We start from the raw sequence: 17,760 nt of genomic DNA on the forward strand, positions 1-17,760 counted from the left end.
AACAAAAAAGTATTGCTTAATGTTAATGATGATATGCAGTAAAGAATCAAATTCAATACTCTTTATACCCTGGACATGTCAAAAATATATAAGTTTTACATGTGAAGTCTATATTAACTCATAGTCCTTAAATAATGGAACTTAGAATGAGTTTTAATTTTCCAGGCTACTAAAATTTTCTATGATACTGAAACATATCCATGATAATGGATTTGGTGCCTCATTGCAAAGCCTTTGGTGATGAATTTTTACTAACAACTGCCACTATGACCAATGGGAAAGTATACCTTTAGACACACCATCGTCCCAGTACAGTTGGCCCTTTGCTTCTCGCTTATGATCCAAGGCAATGATGAGTCCCAAGGGATTCTTCCGGCTAAGGAAAAACAATTCCAAATCTCAGACAGTGAACAAAGGTAGAAACATGAATTTGGCCCTTGATCAATCTACCCCTTGATGCCTAGGAGTGTATCCTCCAGAGCCTATTCCAGAAATTGAGTAGATATTAGCATTTTGTGAAAACCTGGGAGTGAAAAAGTAGCAGATATAAAAAAGAGAGATGTAAGAACAACAATGGGATGATGTGGCTTTGTGATCATTTTAACAATGCTGATTGCTCCCTGTGACAGGCACTCCTGTGAATGGGCTGCAGATACTGTCCTTCATATTAATTCACTTAACCCTCACAAAGGTATGAAAAGATCAGGCCATCATCCTTTCCAGTTTATCAATAACAAGTGTGAACACAGAGACACTGTCCAACATTAACTTATGTAGGACAGAGTTTGAACTGAAATTCTCCAGAATCTGAGCCCTGAAACTCCAGACTATATTGGCCATTGCCTTCTACTAAATTCTTCTCATGTATTGGGAGATATACCTTAAAGTAATGTCTGTCCATAGGGAAATTCTCATGAAGATTATTTAGACTGTTCCTATCATTGAGTTTACCAAATAGACAAAATTTAAAAAAAAAAAAATGAACTCTTTCTCTTCCAGTCCCAGGCGCTGCGGAAGCCACGGGTTACTGTGCAGACATGGCCAAGTCCAAGAACCACATCACACACAACCAGTTCTGCAAATGGCACAGAAATGGCATCAAGAAACCCTTATCAAAAATATATGAGTCTCTTAAGGGGCTTGACCCCAAGTTCCTGAGGAACATGCACTTTGCCAAGAAGCACAACAAGAAAGGCCTGAAGAGGATGCAGGCCAACAATGAAAAGGCAGTGACTGGACGTGCAGAGGCCATCAAGGTCCTTGTGAAGTCTCAGGCCATCAAGCCCAAGATGTCAAAGGGCCCCAGCCACAAACTCAGCTGTCTGGCTTTCATCGCTCACCCCAAGCTTGGGAAGTGAATTCGAAGCTACATGGCCAAGGGTCGTAGGATCTGCCAACCAAAGCCCAAGGTTCAAACCAAGGCAGAGGCCGCAGCTCCAGCTAAGGCTCAGGCTTCATATCCAGCCCAGGCTCCCAATGGTGACCAGGCCCCTGTGAAGGCCCCATAGAAAAGGCTCCTGCCAGTGTGAAGACAGATGGACTGCTGTGGCACACCTACCCACACACTATTTGCAGATGACCAGTGTCCAATGCTGTTTTTACAAATAAACTCAAGCTCTGTTAAAAAAAAAAAATGAGTGGGAAAGTAAGACTATGTTTATCCTTTTGGAGGCAATTTGGGGCCAATCTTGAATGCAGAAGATTGCTGACAGTAGCGGAATTTCATTTGGCCCGTGTACTTTTGGTCCTCGCTTTGTCTCCCCCATTAAGCCACACTGAGCCTCAGAGTAGTAACAAGACACTGGAGTTTACCTGGCCTCTGTGGTTGTGTTTGGCTTCTGGGTGGGAAATATGTAGCCACCTCGAAGGTGAAGTCCTATCTTGTCACCTGGTAGTGACATGTCTATAAATTGTTTCCTCGGTTGGATAGCCAGTCCCTACGAAACAAAAGGAAAACAGCCCAGATAGGAGACTGCTGCCAGGAAAAACCCTAAAGATCCTCTAGTCCAGTCAACTTTACTTTAGAGACAAAAAGATGGGGATCTCTAAAGTGAGGCGACTTCCCCCATGATATATGTGTAGTAGAGAACAGAGCTGAGACACCAACCTTACCACCTTGTCTGCCTCACCATACTGTGTACTATAGTTTGCATCTTGGCTGTCCCCTATAGTTTTATGTGTTAAAGGGCTGGTCCCTGACTCAGTGGTATTGAGAGCTGTTAGAAACTTCAGGGGTGGGGCTTAGCATGAGCTTTTGAGTTATTAGAAGTGTATGCTTAGTGGGAATTGTAAGGTCTTGTTCTTTTCCTCTGACTGTCTGTCACTTTCTCATGATGAGATCTTATTCCTTCTCATGCTTTCATCAAATAGACTGCCACCAGCCAAAAGCAATAGAACCAAAACCTAGAGCTTTGAAAAGTGAAAGCAAAAATATAAAGAGCCTTTCTCCTTATAACCTTGTTATCTTGGATATTTGTTATAATAGCAGAAAGTTTACTGACTTACTTGGATTTCAACACTGAGTTTTAATTGTCTGTTCTCACAGACAACAGTTAATGAAGTGGTCAGTTCCAATTATCAACTCAGCAGTTAAATTATGACTGAGACAGTGAGATTCTATAAACCTACTGCAGATGTTAGAAATGTCTTCTGCTATGACATGAATGTCAATGTCCCTCTAAAGTTCATATGTTGGAACCTAATACTGTATGTGATACTATGAAGAAATGATTCCTCTGGACAACTGATTGAGTCATGAAAGCTCAATGAGAAGCTATCATTGGTGAAGTTGAGAAGGACTTGATCTTGGACTTTATAGCCTTCAAGGAACTGTGGACAACAAAGTTTTGTTGTTTATAAATTATGAAGTATAAGGGTTTTTATTATACCATCCTAAATGGACTAAGATAGCTCAAAAACATTACCCATAATCAACTGATTGTAAAGCCTTCTGTTATCCTATCTTGAAATCCCAAGTCTTCTATTTTAGATTTTTCTCTGCTAAAAAACACTTCACTTACCGTCTCATAGTCATACCAGATGGCATCTGGGATATAGGCTTTCACTTGTTCCTTGTCCTGAGAAAATAAAGTTAGTAGACACTATTAGCATGCGTGTGTGTGTGTGTGTGTGTGTGTGTGTGTACTCTTTCTCTCTCTCTCTCACACACACACACACACACAGCTCTTTATAGTTTAAAAATCACCTCCACATGGTTGCCCTGGCTATCTGAATTATCCTAAGAGCCATTAGAGATCCTCCTATTATAACAGTAAAGCACATGGACCCAGAAAGGCCACTTTATTCAAAGACATGCTATACCTAGAAACAATGTTCATTTTGTTTCTCTTTTCATGCATTTGCTGAAGCAAAGAGTTTCATTCTTAGAGTTTCACTGTCCATTAGTCTAGAGTAGACTAAACCAACCACATCTACTGGGGAGCAAAGTCATTTGTTGATTAGATATAATTGAGATATCACCAGCTCAAAGAGCCTTTGTTATCTTTTTTTCTGGCTTGTTATCTTAGCAATGATTTTAGACAAGAAAATCAGTATAATAACAATATTTCCCCAACACCTTACTTCTCACCCTTGCACATGTTAGTGTCTTCTTATATTCCACTTTCCTCCATCACTCCTTTGCACACCTATTCTGTCTTCCCAACCCAACCCCTCAGGATGAGAAGATATCTAGATGCTCAGTACACATACATAGACCTACACACACAAAGGCATAAGTCCATGTCATTGCATGGCCACGTGCCTAAGAACACAGATTTAAAGATAATTTTACAGCACAGTAACTGTTTTGGTTGATGCATCATTAGAATCAAGAATTCTTCTTTTCCAAACACTCACAGTTGTTCTCATTTATATTTAGACTTAAGCACAATCATTGTACTCAGCATCTAGATTAGTCAGCTAAAAAGCTATAATATAAAGACAACTGTAATTTTTCCCATCCCATTATTCAAGTCACAAACCTACCTCATACAACACAGGTGTGATGAGGAGTCCAGGCCCCCATAAGAACTGCTCATGCACAGCCCACGTTGCTGGGTCCTGGTAGAATCTATAAAAAATAGAGCACACTCAGAGTCAAGTGAGTGAAATTTCCAAAAGTAACCAGCCATCCATTGCATGTCCTAATGGACCTTGTTACACTAACAATGTAAAGATAATTTGTGAACTGAAGGGGAGGCATTGATCTAGAAACTCACTCATGTACCAGGGGTCTTGCTACTGTCTCTCCCAGTGTGTGAGCTCTGTAGAAGAGGGTATAGAGATAGGGCAGTAAGGTATATCGGATGTTCAAATAATGTCTTGATGATTCCAATAGCAGAGAGTTAGGGCCAAAGGCAGCTGGGTCCTGGTCCTAGAAGAAAATGAAAGCAATTAGTGAATATTTCTATTGTGATACAGAGTTTTCTCATATGAACAGTCATGTTCTTTGGTTCCATGTCGCAGTCCATCATTAAAGGAAGTCAAGGCAGGAACTCAAATAAGAACCTTGAGGCAGGAATTGATGCCTCAAGAAACAGAGCTTATGGATAAATTCCTCTTATTTTCTCCTCATACTCACTCAACTTTACTTCTTATAGCATCTAGGACCCAAGGGTAGTAACACCCATAGTGATCTGGGTCTTCTTACATCCTATATCAATTATCAATCAAAAGTTGCACCAGAATCTTGTCCATTGGCCAATCTAGTGGTGGTATTTTTTCTCAATTGAGGTGTATCTTCCAATATGTCTCTAGCTCGTGTCAAGTTGGCATAAAACTAGCCAACACACACAGACACACACACACAGACACACACACACACATAGTATGAGTATGGAGGTGCAAAGTTGATGTTGAGTGTCTTCCTAGATACACTTATTTATTGAGGCAGGATCTCTTGCTGAGTTGAAACTCAACAATTCAAGATAGTCTATCTAGCCTGCTTATTTTGAGGATTCCCTGTCTCTGCCTCTGGAATGTTTTAATCACAGGCTACTGCCATACATGCCAAACTTTTACCAGGGTTCTGATCTTCCTTAATCTGCTTGTTATATTTGTATAGTAAGCATTTTATCCACTAGTTACCTTCAAGGCCCTCATATATTAATATAATTAAGTCATATTAATAATTTTATGTTAGTATAAAATTGATCTCCCAGTGTTCCATCATCTATAAAGTTATGACAAATGATTGAAGCAATGTAGATTTTGTTGGTCATGGTGGTAGTATTGAATCTAGGGCCTCACAGGTGCTAACTTAGTTTGCTTTAAAACTGGTCTTCTTATGCAAACCAAACTAGCCTAAAACTTGCAGCAATCCTCCTGCCTCTGTTAGTTGAGTGCAGGTATTTACAGGCCTTTGCCACCATGCCTTGCAACCAGTATGCCAAAAGTTCTTAGATCTTTGTGGGTGTATTTTTGACATATGTATTTATATGTTGATAGCGACTCAACATATAAAAATCCATTCTTCCCAAATTTTCACCTGTATACTTTGCCTTTTAGACATGTCACTGAAAACTTACCTATTCTTATGAAGCAATGGCTAGCATATAGGAGTTTTCTACAACCCCTCTTTGGAAATAAGTAGATATTATACAAGAATGCCCTACCATTTCTCTTTGAGGAACTCACCTTGTACTCAGGACCATTATGATTCCTGGAGAGTGGGTAAAATGCTCCAAGTTGCATCCACCTTGTGCAGAGTTCTTCTGTGACATTGTTTTTATAGCCACAGATGTTGGCTCCTACCTGAAGAATTAAGACACATGCAAACAAATTATTAATAGGAAGGCACAATCATCAGCTGTATGATTATATAGAGAAGAAAAGAGAACCCTTACTGATATTATTCAATGCTTAAAAGATCCCAAAATCCCAGAGCAAGCTCCAGTCAAATGAGAGAAACAAGAAGATGGTCATTATAGGATATACTAGGCAAACTGACTAGATAGGGAGCCTGTAATGAGGTCCCTTCCTCATCATTCAGTCCCTGATCTCATACTTACCAATTAACGGATCCTCTCCTGACAGGATTTTTTTTCTTATACTCATACATTTGATTCATAGTAATTCTCTCCTAGCAACAGAGACTGTATAGAAGATACACCAGTGCTAGTATTCCTATCATTCTCTCTTCAGAACCATCTTACAGCACACATAGAAATTGATCTTGTAATAAATAAAATATCCAATAAAAAAAGAAATTAATCTTGCCAAAACGTAGACAATGAGGCCTGTTCCTCAGGCTTTCAGACACCTGAAAGAATGGTAATAGAAAGAGTAACAAGGGACCAAGTTTGGGAATGAGGCTTACCAGGGGTATGCCAAATAGATTAAACTCAAGGATGCTGGGGATGGACCATCTGAGATCATCCCAAGTGGCTGCATTGTTTCCTAGCCAATGACCAGCAAACTTGCCAGACCCAGCAAAAGTGGAACGTGATAAGATGAAGGTCCTCTTGGGAGAGAAGACAGCCTCCAGGGCCCTGAAAAATAATTTTGCCCAGTTGTATGTGAGGCAGTCTTTCACTGTCAGTTCATGCCAGTTTATCCCAGTTTATGCCAGGTACAGCAATGGGTTTTTCAACCAAATGGAAAACAACAAATACAAATATTGAAAACTAGATTTGCTAAGAAGTTTGCTATTTTTTAGAGTTTTTTCTCACTTCTGTGTGAGGCTTACTATCTTGTATAAGATAACATGGATCAGTTCCAGCCTGCAAAGAAAATTTTCTTGGTTCCTGTACTTCTGGTTACAGGTTTGTTGTTTGTTTTGGCTTTGGTTTTGTTTTGGGTTTTTGTTTTGTTGTTGTTGTTGTTTTTAATGAATTCTACATCTTGTTGGATCTGATTTTGTTCTGGCTCTTTTGGGGGACAATATATGTCATATGCCACAGTAAGTTAGATTGTGGTCACATCTTCTGTAACCACAGGGTTTTGAGTTTTTTTGTTTTGCTTTGTTTCTTGCACCATTTCATTCAGGCGTTTGTGGCCTGGTTTATAATCCTGCTTCACGTAATAACCCTGGTTCAGGTTCAGGTTGTGTCTTGGTGGAGACTACATGACATTTTACTTTCATTATCTTTATTGCATCATAAAACATCATTAAGCGGAAGATGGGTTCAGCTGACACAAAGTGAAACTGAAACAGGATTGGACATGAAGCTGAAAAGTTACAGGCCAAAGAAGGCCTTTATGCAGCCGAGATTAGAGAACATGCATCTTAGAAAAAAAATTGTTTCAGAGATATTTCTATTTCTCTTCCTCCCCTGCCTGTGTCTGTCCTTTTAGTGATCATTTCTTAAGCTCTGAGAAAACCTGCCTTTTTTCATTCCAGAGAGAGATAAATTTCATTCAGTCTAGCCCACTGCCAACTGTTCCTAAACTATTCTTCCAATTAAGGCTGAGTTAAGCCTTCAGTGGATCTATGCCTCCAGTTCTCCTGTACTGGCCTCACTGAATGAAAAGTTTTGACTTGGGGTGGCAATATTCAGGAGTGAGGAAGTAACTGGGGTTGGCTCAAACATTTACTTTTTAATTCCAACACTCCCTCATGCTCAGAGGCCAAGATTCATTTATCTCTACTGTTTTCTAGAAATTTAACCTGTTCTTCCAAGACCAGGGATGTCAGAAAGACACTTTGGTCTTACTGAGTCATAATTACCTTTAAACGATTAACCACAGCCTTTAGGATATTCTAGAATACATTAACCAAACCAATTATGCTTTTATAGCACTTTTATCACATTGAAACTCTGGCAGTGAAGCAACCTGAACTCTTCCTTCTCAACATTCCCTGACACATGTGACTTAGTCACTCTCTGTCTCAACCCTCACTGTCAAACACAAGCATCTAACAGGAAAAGCATATATATTTTGAGATGTTGGGAAAAGTTCGTTTCCGTTCCCAGTGTTCAGTTTGAGGCTCAGGATGCTAAACTTTATATCTTTCCAGGAGATGCTGATGCTGATGTCGCCTGCCCCTGAACCCTACTTTGAATTGGTAGAGAATAGATTATTTAGAGATAGTTTAAAGCCAGAGAGGGAGGTAAATGAATAGGCATTAATGAGAAGATGGTGAGGACTTTAAGTGAAAGGTGATTGTGAAAGAGTAAGAGGTGATAATAGTAAAATTTCAAAAGCAGAAACAAAATGATCAAAGGCTGATTTCTAAGTTTTCAGGAAAAAATATTAACGATGATGTGAAAGTTGTCATTTGAGAGTCTGCTAGTGAACAATGGCATTGATATTCACTGAGACACAGAATTTAAAATGATCAGACAGAGTGTGGTGGTTAGTTAGGAAAATTAAGCAGTGCTATGTGATTGGCACTTACTACACCATGAGACACTGGAAAGGGAGCAGGCTAGAAGATACTTAAGGATATATACACATACATATACACATACACATACCTCATATACATATACACGTACATCATATACATACACATATACATTACATGAGTGTGTCTGTGCATGTCTATCTGTCTCTGTCTCACTGTCTCTGTGTCTTCTCTCTCTCTCTCTCTCTCCCTCCCTCCCTCCCTCCCTCCCTCCTTCCCTTCCCTCTCCTCTCTCTCTCTCTCTCTCTCTCTCTCTCTCTCTCTCTCTCTCTCATGTGTTTTCTTGCACATGTGTGTGAATGTAATTGTCCCTAGAGGCCAGGATCCCTAGAATTTAAGTTACAGGTAATTATGAGTTATTTTTAACATGACTGCATGAACCACAGTCCTCTGCAAGGGCAGTGTGCTTTCTTAACCACTGAGTCATTTCCACAACTCCAGTTTTGGATGTTTGTGTTCAGAAAATCAAGGTGAGGCACAAGTAGATATATACATTTTTTAAATCAACAAATTACAGTATCATCCATGGTAAGCAATAAATGACCTATATGTTGGCCTAGAGTGGAAAGACAGAAGTTCAAGGATAGTTACTATGGTTTATCAGTAGAAAAGCAGATAAAAAGATGTAAAAAAAATCCACGTATACTAATGAACATGCAGACAAGAAGGCACAGCTACAGTGAGTACAGGATACTATGGAGAGACTTCTCTCAAGGACTAAAGGACCATAGTTTGAGTGGTCGGGACATACAGAAAAGTCGAATGAGGAAAAAATGAAGGTGTGTCCAGAAAAGTCCCTTGCCCTCCTACTGCCATGGTGTTCACCCCAGAATGGAAGAAAACAGCCCAGGAAGACTCAGACTAGCCTTTTCCTAAACACCCAGAAGGTTCTCAACAGCTATTCATGATATGTTAGCCCCCATCTCTGCTGCAAATCTAAGATTTAAAGTCTTCAGTTAAGTCCCAAATTTTCCTCTCTCAAGTATAATTGTATTTTCCTATCATCTATGAAAGGAGGTGAGTGGAGTGAAGGGCAAGCCGATTCTCTACTCACAAAATCCATCACTAAAACCTTTGTCACAAGGTGGAAAAAAGATGAGATGTTTTATCTTACAAGTCTGTTTCCTTAGAATACATGGTACTGGTGGTTGTGGAAAGTATTTGTGTGTGTGTATGTGTGTGTGTGTGTGTGTAAGTGAGTGTATGAGTGTGTGTATGTGTGTGTGTGAGTGTATGTGTGAGTATGTGTGTATATGTGTGTATATGAGTGTGAAAGTGTATGTGTGTGTGTGTGAGTATTTGTGTGTGAGTGTACATGTGTGTGGGTGTCTGTGTGTGTGTATATATGTACACACAGAAGAGAATTGAAAAGGCAGGATCCAGAAGTAAAGAGATAAGGGAGAAGGCTGAGTTATACCATATTGTCAGATGAAAGTAAGACATGCAATTAAACTTGAATTTTTTAAAAAATAAATATTTTTTAGCAAAAGTATATTCCATGAAAATTTAACTTAGCATCTTGTTTTTTTGTTTGTTTGGTTGGTTGATTGGTTGGTTTTTGGGTTTTTAGTTTAGTTTAGTTTAGTTTTGTTTTGTTTTGTTTTGTTTTGTTTTGTTTTGTTTTGTTTCGCTAAACTCTGTGGTGGCCCTCATACATTCAGTAAAGGGACCATGGCTCTTTTTCCATTGAGGCCTTCAATTGCCTTACATTTTATTGTCCATGAGTATCATTGAGATGACAGTTTACGTTAATCATAAACAAATCAAAATTAAACTTACACAGAAAATCAAATGTTATGCACCTTAAGTACTACTATATGCCAATTTCTGTATTCTTATACTTACAAATATTTGAGCAACATATTTATGCATGAGAATGCCATCTACTTGCTATCTCCCACATTCGGCCTACCACCTCCCCAAATCTAGAACTAGACAGACAACCAAAACCTTACACGTTTGTGGCTCTTGCCATGGTGTAGCCATACAGGCTATGGATATCATAGTGAAGGCCTGAGTAAAACTCTGTGTCCATGCAGAGGGTTCCTACCAACAGAGAGCCATCCAGGACACCTAGAGAAAACACACAGCAATCAGGGTAATTCTCCCATCAAACAACTGTAGACGTCTAATCCTTTTCCTCATTATTATACCTTTACCAATCCCCTGACAAAGCCCTTTGCATATTTTAAATGTTATTCTTTGCTATTCCTCTATCAGGTCTACATTGAACCAGCTATGATTCCCTGGTACTCACAAAGGATGGTGGTAAGTGGAAGTATCTGAGTAACCTTCTAGAAGCACTGGGTAATTGATCTGAGAATAAATACGAAGCACCTACTATCTAACTGCACATACTTAACCTAAGAGAACTGCATGCACAATGTTAAAGGATGAGTGATGTGCATAGGGACATATTCACTTTTATACCATAGTTTTTTAAAAATGATAGGAGTCATGTGACATTAGATATTTTCATGATTGGGCACACAAAGCCCAATTTTGAGAATCCACAGTGTGACTTTTCTTTTTTTAAAGCTGAAATGTCTCATGTTTTATAAACTCATTTTTTCCTCTCTGTGCATGCATACCTGATATCTTACCCCTGTGTAGATCCTTACTAGGAAGTATAACTCCAGGAAGAGGTGTAACAAGGAACAAATTAAGATTAAAACTTTCCCAACAGCCATGTTGAAAAAAGATTTGGAGCAGGAAATTTAACTGGATGATAAGCTGTAGAGGAAGTTCTATTTCTTGCAGATTGTGAGAGTCATGACTATGTTAATTGTGGGCAGAATACTAAAATTTTCCTAAGGTCAGAGGTAGTCACATCTGTATCATTGTCATGCTAACATGTAGTGTGTGGTCGTAAAATCATTAGAGGTGGCTCAGTTAGGAGAGAATGTGACTAGTCCCACATGAATGACAAATGACTAAGGGAACAGAATGAAGTGTGTGTCTGAGCAAGCACACAGTGATTCGGTGGGGCTTTATAGAGAAAAACAAAACCAAAATACTTACCAAGAATAATACTGAGAGCTCTAGAATGGAAATAAAAGAGGTAGGAGACCCAGACCAAGCAGAGAAGAATGAAATTGTTAGGTAAGCATGGAGAAGACTTTGCAAACATTTAAGTGGTTTAAACTCTCTCTCTCTCTCTCTCTCTCTCTCTCTCTCTCTCTCTCTCTCTCCTTTCTCCTCTCTCTCTCTCTCTCTCTCTCTCTCTCACACACACACACACGCACGCACACACACAATCAGCACTCCTTCAGTAACCAAAGGGGGCTGAGAAGCAACTAAACCTTAGTTTCAAGGCTATGTAAAGACTGGAGAAACAGAAGAACATTGTTAGAGACTGTTGATCATCTGCTTCATAGTATTCTTGATGCTCAAGACCTTTTTACCAAGATTAACTTCTTTAGAAGTTAATGTGTGCCTATGAGGCAAGATTCTGGCAAAGAAATATGGGCAAGATAAAAAACTTACTCCATCTGATCAGATCCTCTTTGCCTTCCCCCCTTTCACACATGAAGCTAGAACTGAAAGCTTTCCTCAGGGGAGAATGAGACAATGCAAGAAACAAGATCTTTGATCCTCAGCTTGGATTGGGGCCACCACACCTCACTAAAAGATGACTTGAGCAAAATGCACACCATCATAGAGTCAATCCACTGAGACTGTAGGGGTTCCCTCTTCTCATACCATAGACGATTCTATGCTGTCTGTCAGTGATGGTTGCTCTTCAACCATCACTTGACTGGATGTAGATCAGATCCAGTGCATTCAGGGTAGTATGGCTACAGACTTGACTGGATTTAGAATCCAAGATGTAGGAGACACACAGGTTTGTGAGTGAGGATGCTTCCAGGGAGGTTGAACTGAAAATGCAGACCTGAGGGTGGGTAGTTGAGTACCTGGAAGCTTGCTGAGTACAGCATTCCTCTCTCTCTCTCTCTCTCTCTCTCTCTCTCTCTTTCTCTCTCTCTCTCTCTCTCTCTCTTTCTCTCTCTCTCTCTCTGCCTTCCTACAGTGGCTACAATGGGAACAGCTACCATGATACACTATATTCTTCTTACCTGTTAGCCAGAATAAACCCTTCACTCCTGAAACCGTCTTTGCCAGGAAGCTTGCCACAGAAATAAAAAAAGTTAACTAACACGCTACCTTAGTCCCATGTAAACACACATTTTCCAGGAGACAAGAAAACCAGTCTTGACTTGAAATATGACCAATAAATGAGACATTGAAAGAACAATTGCTGTTTAATCCATATTACTAATGAGAAAAGAAAAAGAGAAAGGAAAAGGGGAAAAAGGAAAGAAAAATTACAGATTTACTTTAATTCAATGAAGTCTTATCGTGGAGTATTATAAAATTCACATAAGATTAAAAAAATCAAGTCACTTTAATGCCAATCTCCTTTAAATGTGATTTAAACTATGGCTAATAAAAAAGAATAGGAGGAGGGAGAAGTGGGGAGAGACAGAGGGATAGAGGGAAAGAGAAAGAAAGAGGGAATATGAATTTTAAATATGTAGTTTGTGTCTTAGTGTTTAAAATTTCTCACACAACCCAAAACACAGTCGCCTGAGAGCTTCAGATGCAGTAATCTGGATAAAAAAAATTAGAACTCTTGTGTGGAAGAGCCACTGAGAGAGAAGAAAGGGTGGGGGTTCAGATGAATTCTTTAACCACAAGTTGCCCTTTGATGTGAAAAGAGATCTGAGGCCAATGGGTACCATGTAGATTTTAGTGAGAGAGCAATTCAGATGTCTGGAGACTCATTGGATTGGGAAACTAACTGCTCCTGGCCAGGCTGAGTGTCACTGAAGTCACTTCAGTGTGTCCAGTTTCTGCACTGAGAGCCAACAGAACTTACTGGGAGTGAAGGGAGGAGAGTTCAAGTTGTTTGACTCGCACTTGTTATCGTTGGAGACCTGCGAAAGTGTAGCTAGTTCATCCATTTCCTTCAGAGACAAAACACACAATATGGAAAATACATTAATATAAAGCAAGCTGGACAGGAAGTGCTTATAACTAGAAATCAGGATATTCGGATCTCCTCTTAGCTGCTTTCAGGATTTTAAATAACCTCTGCAGTTTTCCTTGGCCTCTGTTTCATTTTTATAAAAATAAGTAACTTAGGTTAAATTGTATTGAAGTTATTGTACAGTTCCAAATGACATTGAACATGTTTTAACTTTTGTAAGTTTATTTAATCTACTAATTAAGATAAATAATTTCAAGGGCTGATCTTTGCCTTATAAACTACAAAGATTTTATTGCTGATGTTGCTGCTTGCATGTATTCTAAAAACAAAGGACAGGATAATATTTTTCTCTTTTTACTTTCTTTGTCTTATATTCCACAGGAATGTGTTTTATTTTCACAATAAAAACCACAAAGCCCCTAGTATTACATCTTTATGAAGTAATGTTATAAATACCATTGTCACTTTTAATGAAGCTATATTTTTAAGTTTAAAATGAGTTAATAAAGAAAAATGGAATTCTTTGAAAAAGCAAAGGACTTTATCAAATGAAACAACCAGCAGGTAGCAAACATAGAATAAGAACATGGTGTTTTAGGAGCCTAATTTTCCAGGTATATACTTGGCATGGAGTAAAAGAATCATACTATTATGGATCAGGGTCAACCTCCATATGAAATGTTGGCATGTCCACTTCCAGTGGGTGTTTGCATCTGGAATGATAACTTACAATCCACACACCGTCAAACTCCAGACTTTTGTAAAATTCAGTAACCTGCTGGGTCCACCATGAAATAGAGGCTGGATTCGTAAAGTCAGGAAAGACTGACTCTCCTGCATAACCCTGTAGAACAAAGAGCAAAGCAGTGGCAGTATATGTGATGGTTCCATTTGGTCACTGATTAGACACCACTATTTCTTTTACCAGAAACCTCATACTGCTTATAATTTAGAGTCAGATTTGTCATTCTGCCAGCAAACTCCAATCAGTAAAATACATGCAAGGATCCAAAGGAGGAAAAAAAAATGAAAGGCCAACTGGTTAACTGAAAATCTACCATCCATCCCTTTCTATTTAAAAATGTAAACTTTCAGTGTGTTAGTCCAGTTACAAGATGTGAGATAATGTCTTCTGTATGTGACTAGGAAGCTACCCCCATGAAGTCCAAACAATACAGCTACCTAAACAAGACTGGAGCAATGGAAACAATAATTGACATATGAATATAGAGCAACTTCATAAAGCCCCACTCCTAGATGAAGAGTTATGACAATTAATCAATGTTTGATGGGAAAGGAAGAATCGGTCTTCCACCATGATGACCCTTTAATAGATTATCCAATCCAAAGAGGTCATCGTTAAACATTAGAAAAACACCAAGTCAATACCAACTGAACTCAGCAGGTTGTATTATAATTGTATATGGATACATAGGTAATAAAAATATTTAAAGAAGATGCCATAGATTTGAGAAGTAAGGAAGGACATGGGAAGTGTTGGAGGTTGGAGAAGGAGGTGGAGTATAATGTACATACAGTCATTTACTCATATAAAAATTCTCAAATAATAAATTTTTAAAAATTAACATTCTAGAAAGTCCAAATATTAAATAGTTCAAGAGGGTGACTAACTATGTTTAATATATTGCTAACTTAAAATTATATAAACCTGTTTTTAGTCCATTATAAATAGTATGTTGATTTTGGTGTGTAAACATTTTATAATGCTTGAATAAATCTACCCTTACTCCTATCAAAAGTCTTTAACTCTATCTCTATTTTTGTCTGCATCTGTCAAACAGTGGCTTTATGATCCACAAATTGCAAAAAGTATGTACATAGACAAATTATTAAAATTTTGACTTACTGGAATATAAACAGTAGTACAACAATCTTGCTAATTTTCTCAATACACTTATAGATTTGGAATTTGGGATGATATTATACTCATATCATTTAATGATTATATTTATTAAGGTGTAAGGAATTCTTTTTCAAACTGTATTTCTTAACATTTTCATTCATGTAAAAAAAGCATTCTCATCACTTGTGACTCCTCCCTCACTCATCTCCTTCCTGTCCCTATCAACCCCCTCTCTTCCTTACAAGTCTATTTTCCATATTCATATATAATTATTTTATTTTGAGATCTAACAGCTTTAATGAGAGTCATTATAAAATGCAAATAATTCTTAATACAGAAGATACAAGTTTACAATTCCCTTTTAAAATATGTTGTGCTTTCAATTTTATTTTAGTTGATGGGTACGAAATAATAACTAGAGGCAATTTTCACATCCCAGGAAATAAGTGGTTGTGAAACAGAATGCCGAAGAGCATCATAAACTGAGAGAAAGCCAACATGTTCTAACAATCCATTTGCAACAATCCCCGTCTTGCCTCTACTGCTATTACCTTTGCAAGTGTTTTAGTACAAATGATTATTCTTATTCACTGGTCAATGGAATGAGTCATCTAATTAATTATCTTAGTTATGAAAATACTGTACTCTACTAAAATGGCTCACCCAGTGGGGATGAATTTTAGATAAGCACAATTTTTATTTGACTATAGTCATGATATTTACTAATACATTAAAATTGGTCTATTGGGGTGGTTTAGAGATTCATAGCCATAAAATAAACAGTGAAAGAGGAGGCTTGGTTTGGAGGAAGAACTTTGCATAGCTTCATAGAGAATAAAAGCAACAAGGAAAACTAATTAGAGTGAACAAAGTCAATGAGCAAAGCTAAGTGAGCTGAGTGAAGGGCAATTTACAAACCACAAATGATAGTTTTACAAAGTAAACAATCCATGAACTGTAACTACTACAAAACGACATAAATTTCAGAGATTAAGTACCAAGTTTTATAAATTCCACATAACTCAGTCATCTGGATTAACCTTATGTGTAATTGGAATAGAAGGCTAGTTACATGATTCATTTGAAAGTACACAGTCTTACAAGTACCTCTGTCCTAAAAATTAGTTTTTTGGTAGTTTACCCAGTGTCTGAAGCTGACACTATAGAGTCAAGCCTGGGCAGAGCTATGAGTCTTGAATAAAATAAGAAGTATATTAATTGAATTCATCATGAATTCTTGCTATAGACTGAAATTGGATTTAACATCTCAGAGAAGAGAAATTGAGAGGAAATCCTTCTCAAAGTAATTTTCTACTAATGGTCTCTTTCTTCTCTATTATCTGAAATATTAGTGACTCTGGGGCTAGTTTTTAATGTCCCTTAGAATTTTAAGAACTTTATCATCATATCTATTAATTTAAAATAGAAAAAACTACCAAAGTAATAAAAGTAGCAATATGACTACTTGCCTATCACCTCTCTTCATATAAAAAGTAAACTTTTACTCAAATTGTTGTATACACTGATCTTCTTGAGAAATTACCTTCCCAACAGCAAAACCACTGGAACTCATGATCCACACTCTGTTCTTGCTTCCATTCTTGTAGGTCTCATAGTTAAGATCATTGTTGATGCCAGGATTCTAATAAATAAGAAGAATATAACTATTGCTCTGTTAAGTGTCTTTTGCAACTTGAGAGGAAAAAATAAGGCACCAAGTTAATTGTTTGAACATACCAGAATAATTACATATTTCTGTCCATTATCATGTAGCTCCTTAGCAAACTCTGAGAGCCTGGGGTAAGCCTGGTCATCAGTAGTGAAATCTTTACTTCCATTCATGTAGTCTATGTCTGAGTATTGCACATCCTGAAAGATAGTTCTGGGCAGTGAGAACTCAGGAAATATTACTTTGTTAATTGGAGAGGTTTCAACTCTGATTCCTAATCATTAAAAGAGAAGCCACATGGTTTCATTGTCCTGGGATTTTCCAAGCTTGTCTGGATTCTAGAAATTAATAATCTCTCCACATAAAATTAAGTACACTGAAACTAATAGAAGAGAAATTGGGGAAGGGCCTTGAACTCATGGGCACAGGGGGAAATTTCCTGAAGAGAACACCAATGGCTTGTGCTCTAAGATCAAGAATTGACGAATGAGATCTCATAAAATTGCAAAGCTTCTGTAAGCCAAAGGACACTGTCAACAGGACAAAACGGCAACCAACAGATTGGGAAAAGATCTTTACCAACCCTACATCCACTAGAGGGCTAATATTCGATATATACAAAGAACTCAAGAAGATAGATTCTAGAGAACCAAATAAACCTATTAAAAATGGGATACATAACTAAACAAAGAATTCTGAACTGAGGAATACAAAATGGCTGAGAAGCACCTAAAGAGATGTTCAACATCCTTAGTCATCTGGGAAATGCAAATCAAAACAACCCTGAGATTTCACCTCACACCAATTAGAATGGCTAAGATCAAAAATTCAGGTGACAGCAGATGCTGGATGTGGAGAAAGAGGAACACTCCTCCATTGTTGGTGAG

At 38.0% G+C, this 17,760-nt stretch overlaps 1 protein-coding gene and 1 pseudogene across 1 annotated transcript in view; one reads left to right on the plus strand and one right to left on the minus strand.

The window, feature by feature from the left end:
• Positions 1 to 17,760, minus strand: part of LOC114633476 (probable maltase-glucoamylase 2) — a 76,651-nt gene that overhangs the window by 42,274 nt on the left and 16,617 nt on the right. The window contains 12 exon segments of the mRNA XM_028782036.1: positions 288 to 376; positions 1,813 to 1,937; positions 3,021 to 3,077; positions 3,988 to 4,072; positions 4,221 to 4,375; positions 5,638 to 5,754; positions 6,320 to 6,491; positions 10,306 to 10,423; positions 13,230 to 13,317; positions 14,071 to 14,184; positions 16,748 to 16,846; positions 16,942 to 17,073. Coding sequence (XP_028637869.1) covers positions 288 to 376; positions 1,813 to 1,937; positions 3,021 to 3,077; positions 3,988 to 4,072; positions 4,221 to 4,375; positions 5,638 to 5,754; positions 6,320 to 6,491; positions 10,306 to 10,423; positions 13,230 to 13,317; positions 14,071 to 14,184; positions 16,748 to 16,846; positions 16,942 to 17,073 — 1,351 coding nt within the window.
• Positions 1,038 to 1,508, plus strand: LOC114633477 (annotated as a pseudogene).

Source organism: Grammomys surdaster, unplaced genomic scaffold, assembly GCF_004785775.1.
Source record: "Grammomys surdaster isolate TR1022 unplaced genomic scaffold, NIH_TR_1.0 681, whole genome shotgun sequence".
Lineage (NCBI taxonomy): Eukaryota > Metazoa > Chordata > Mammalia > Rodentia > Muridae > Grammomys > Grammomys surdaster.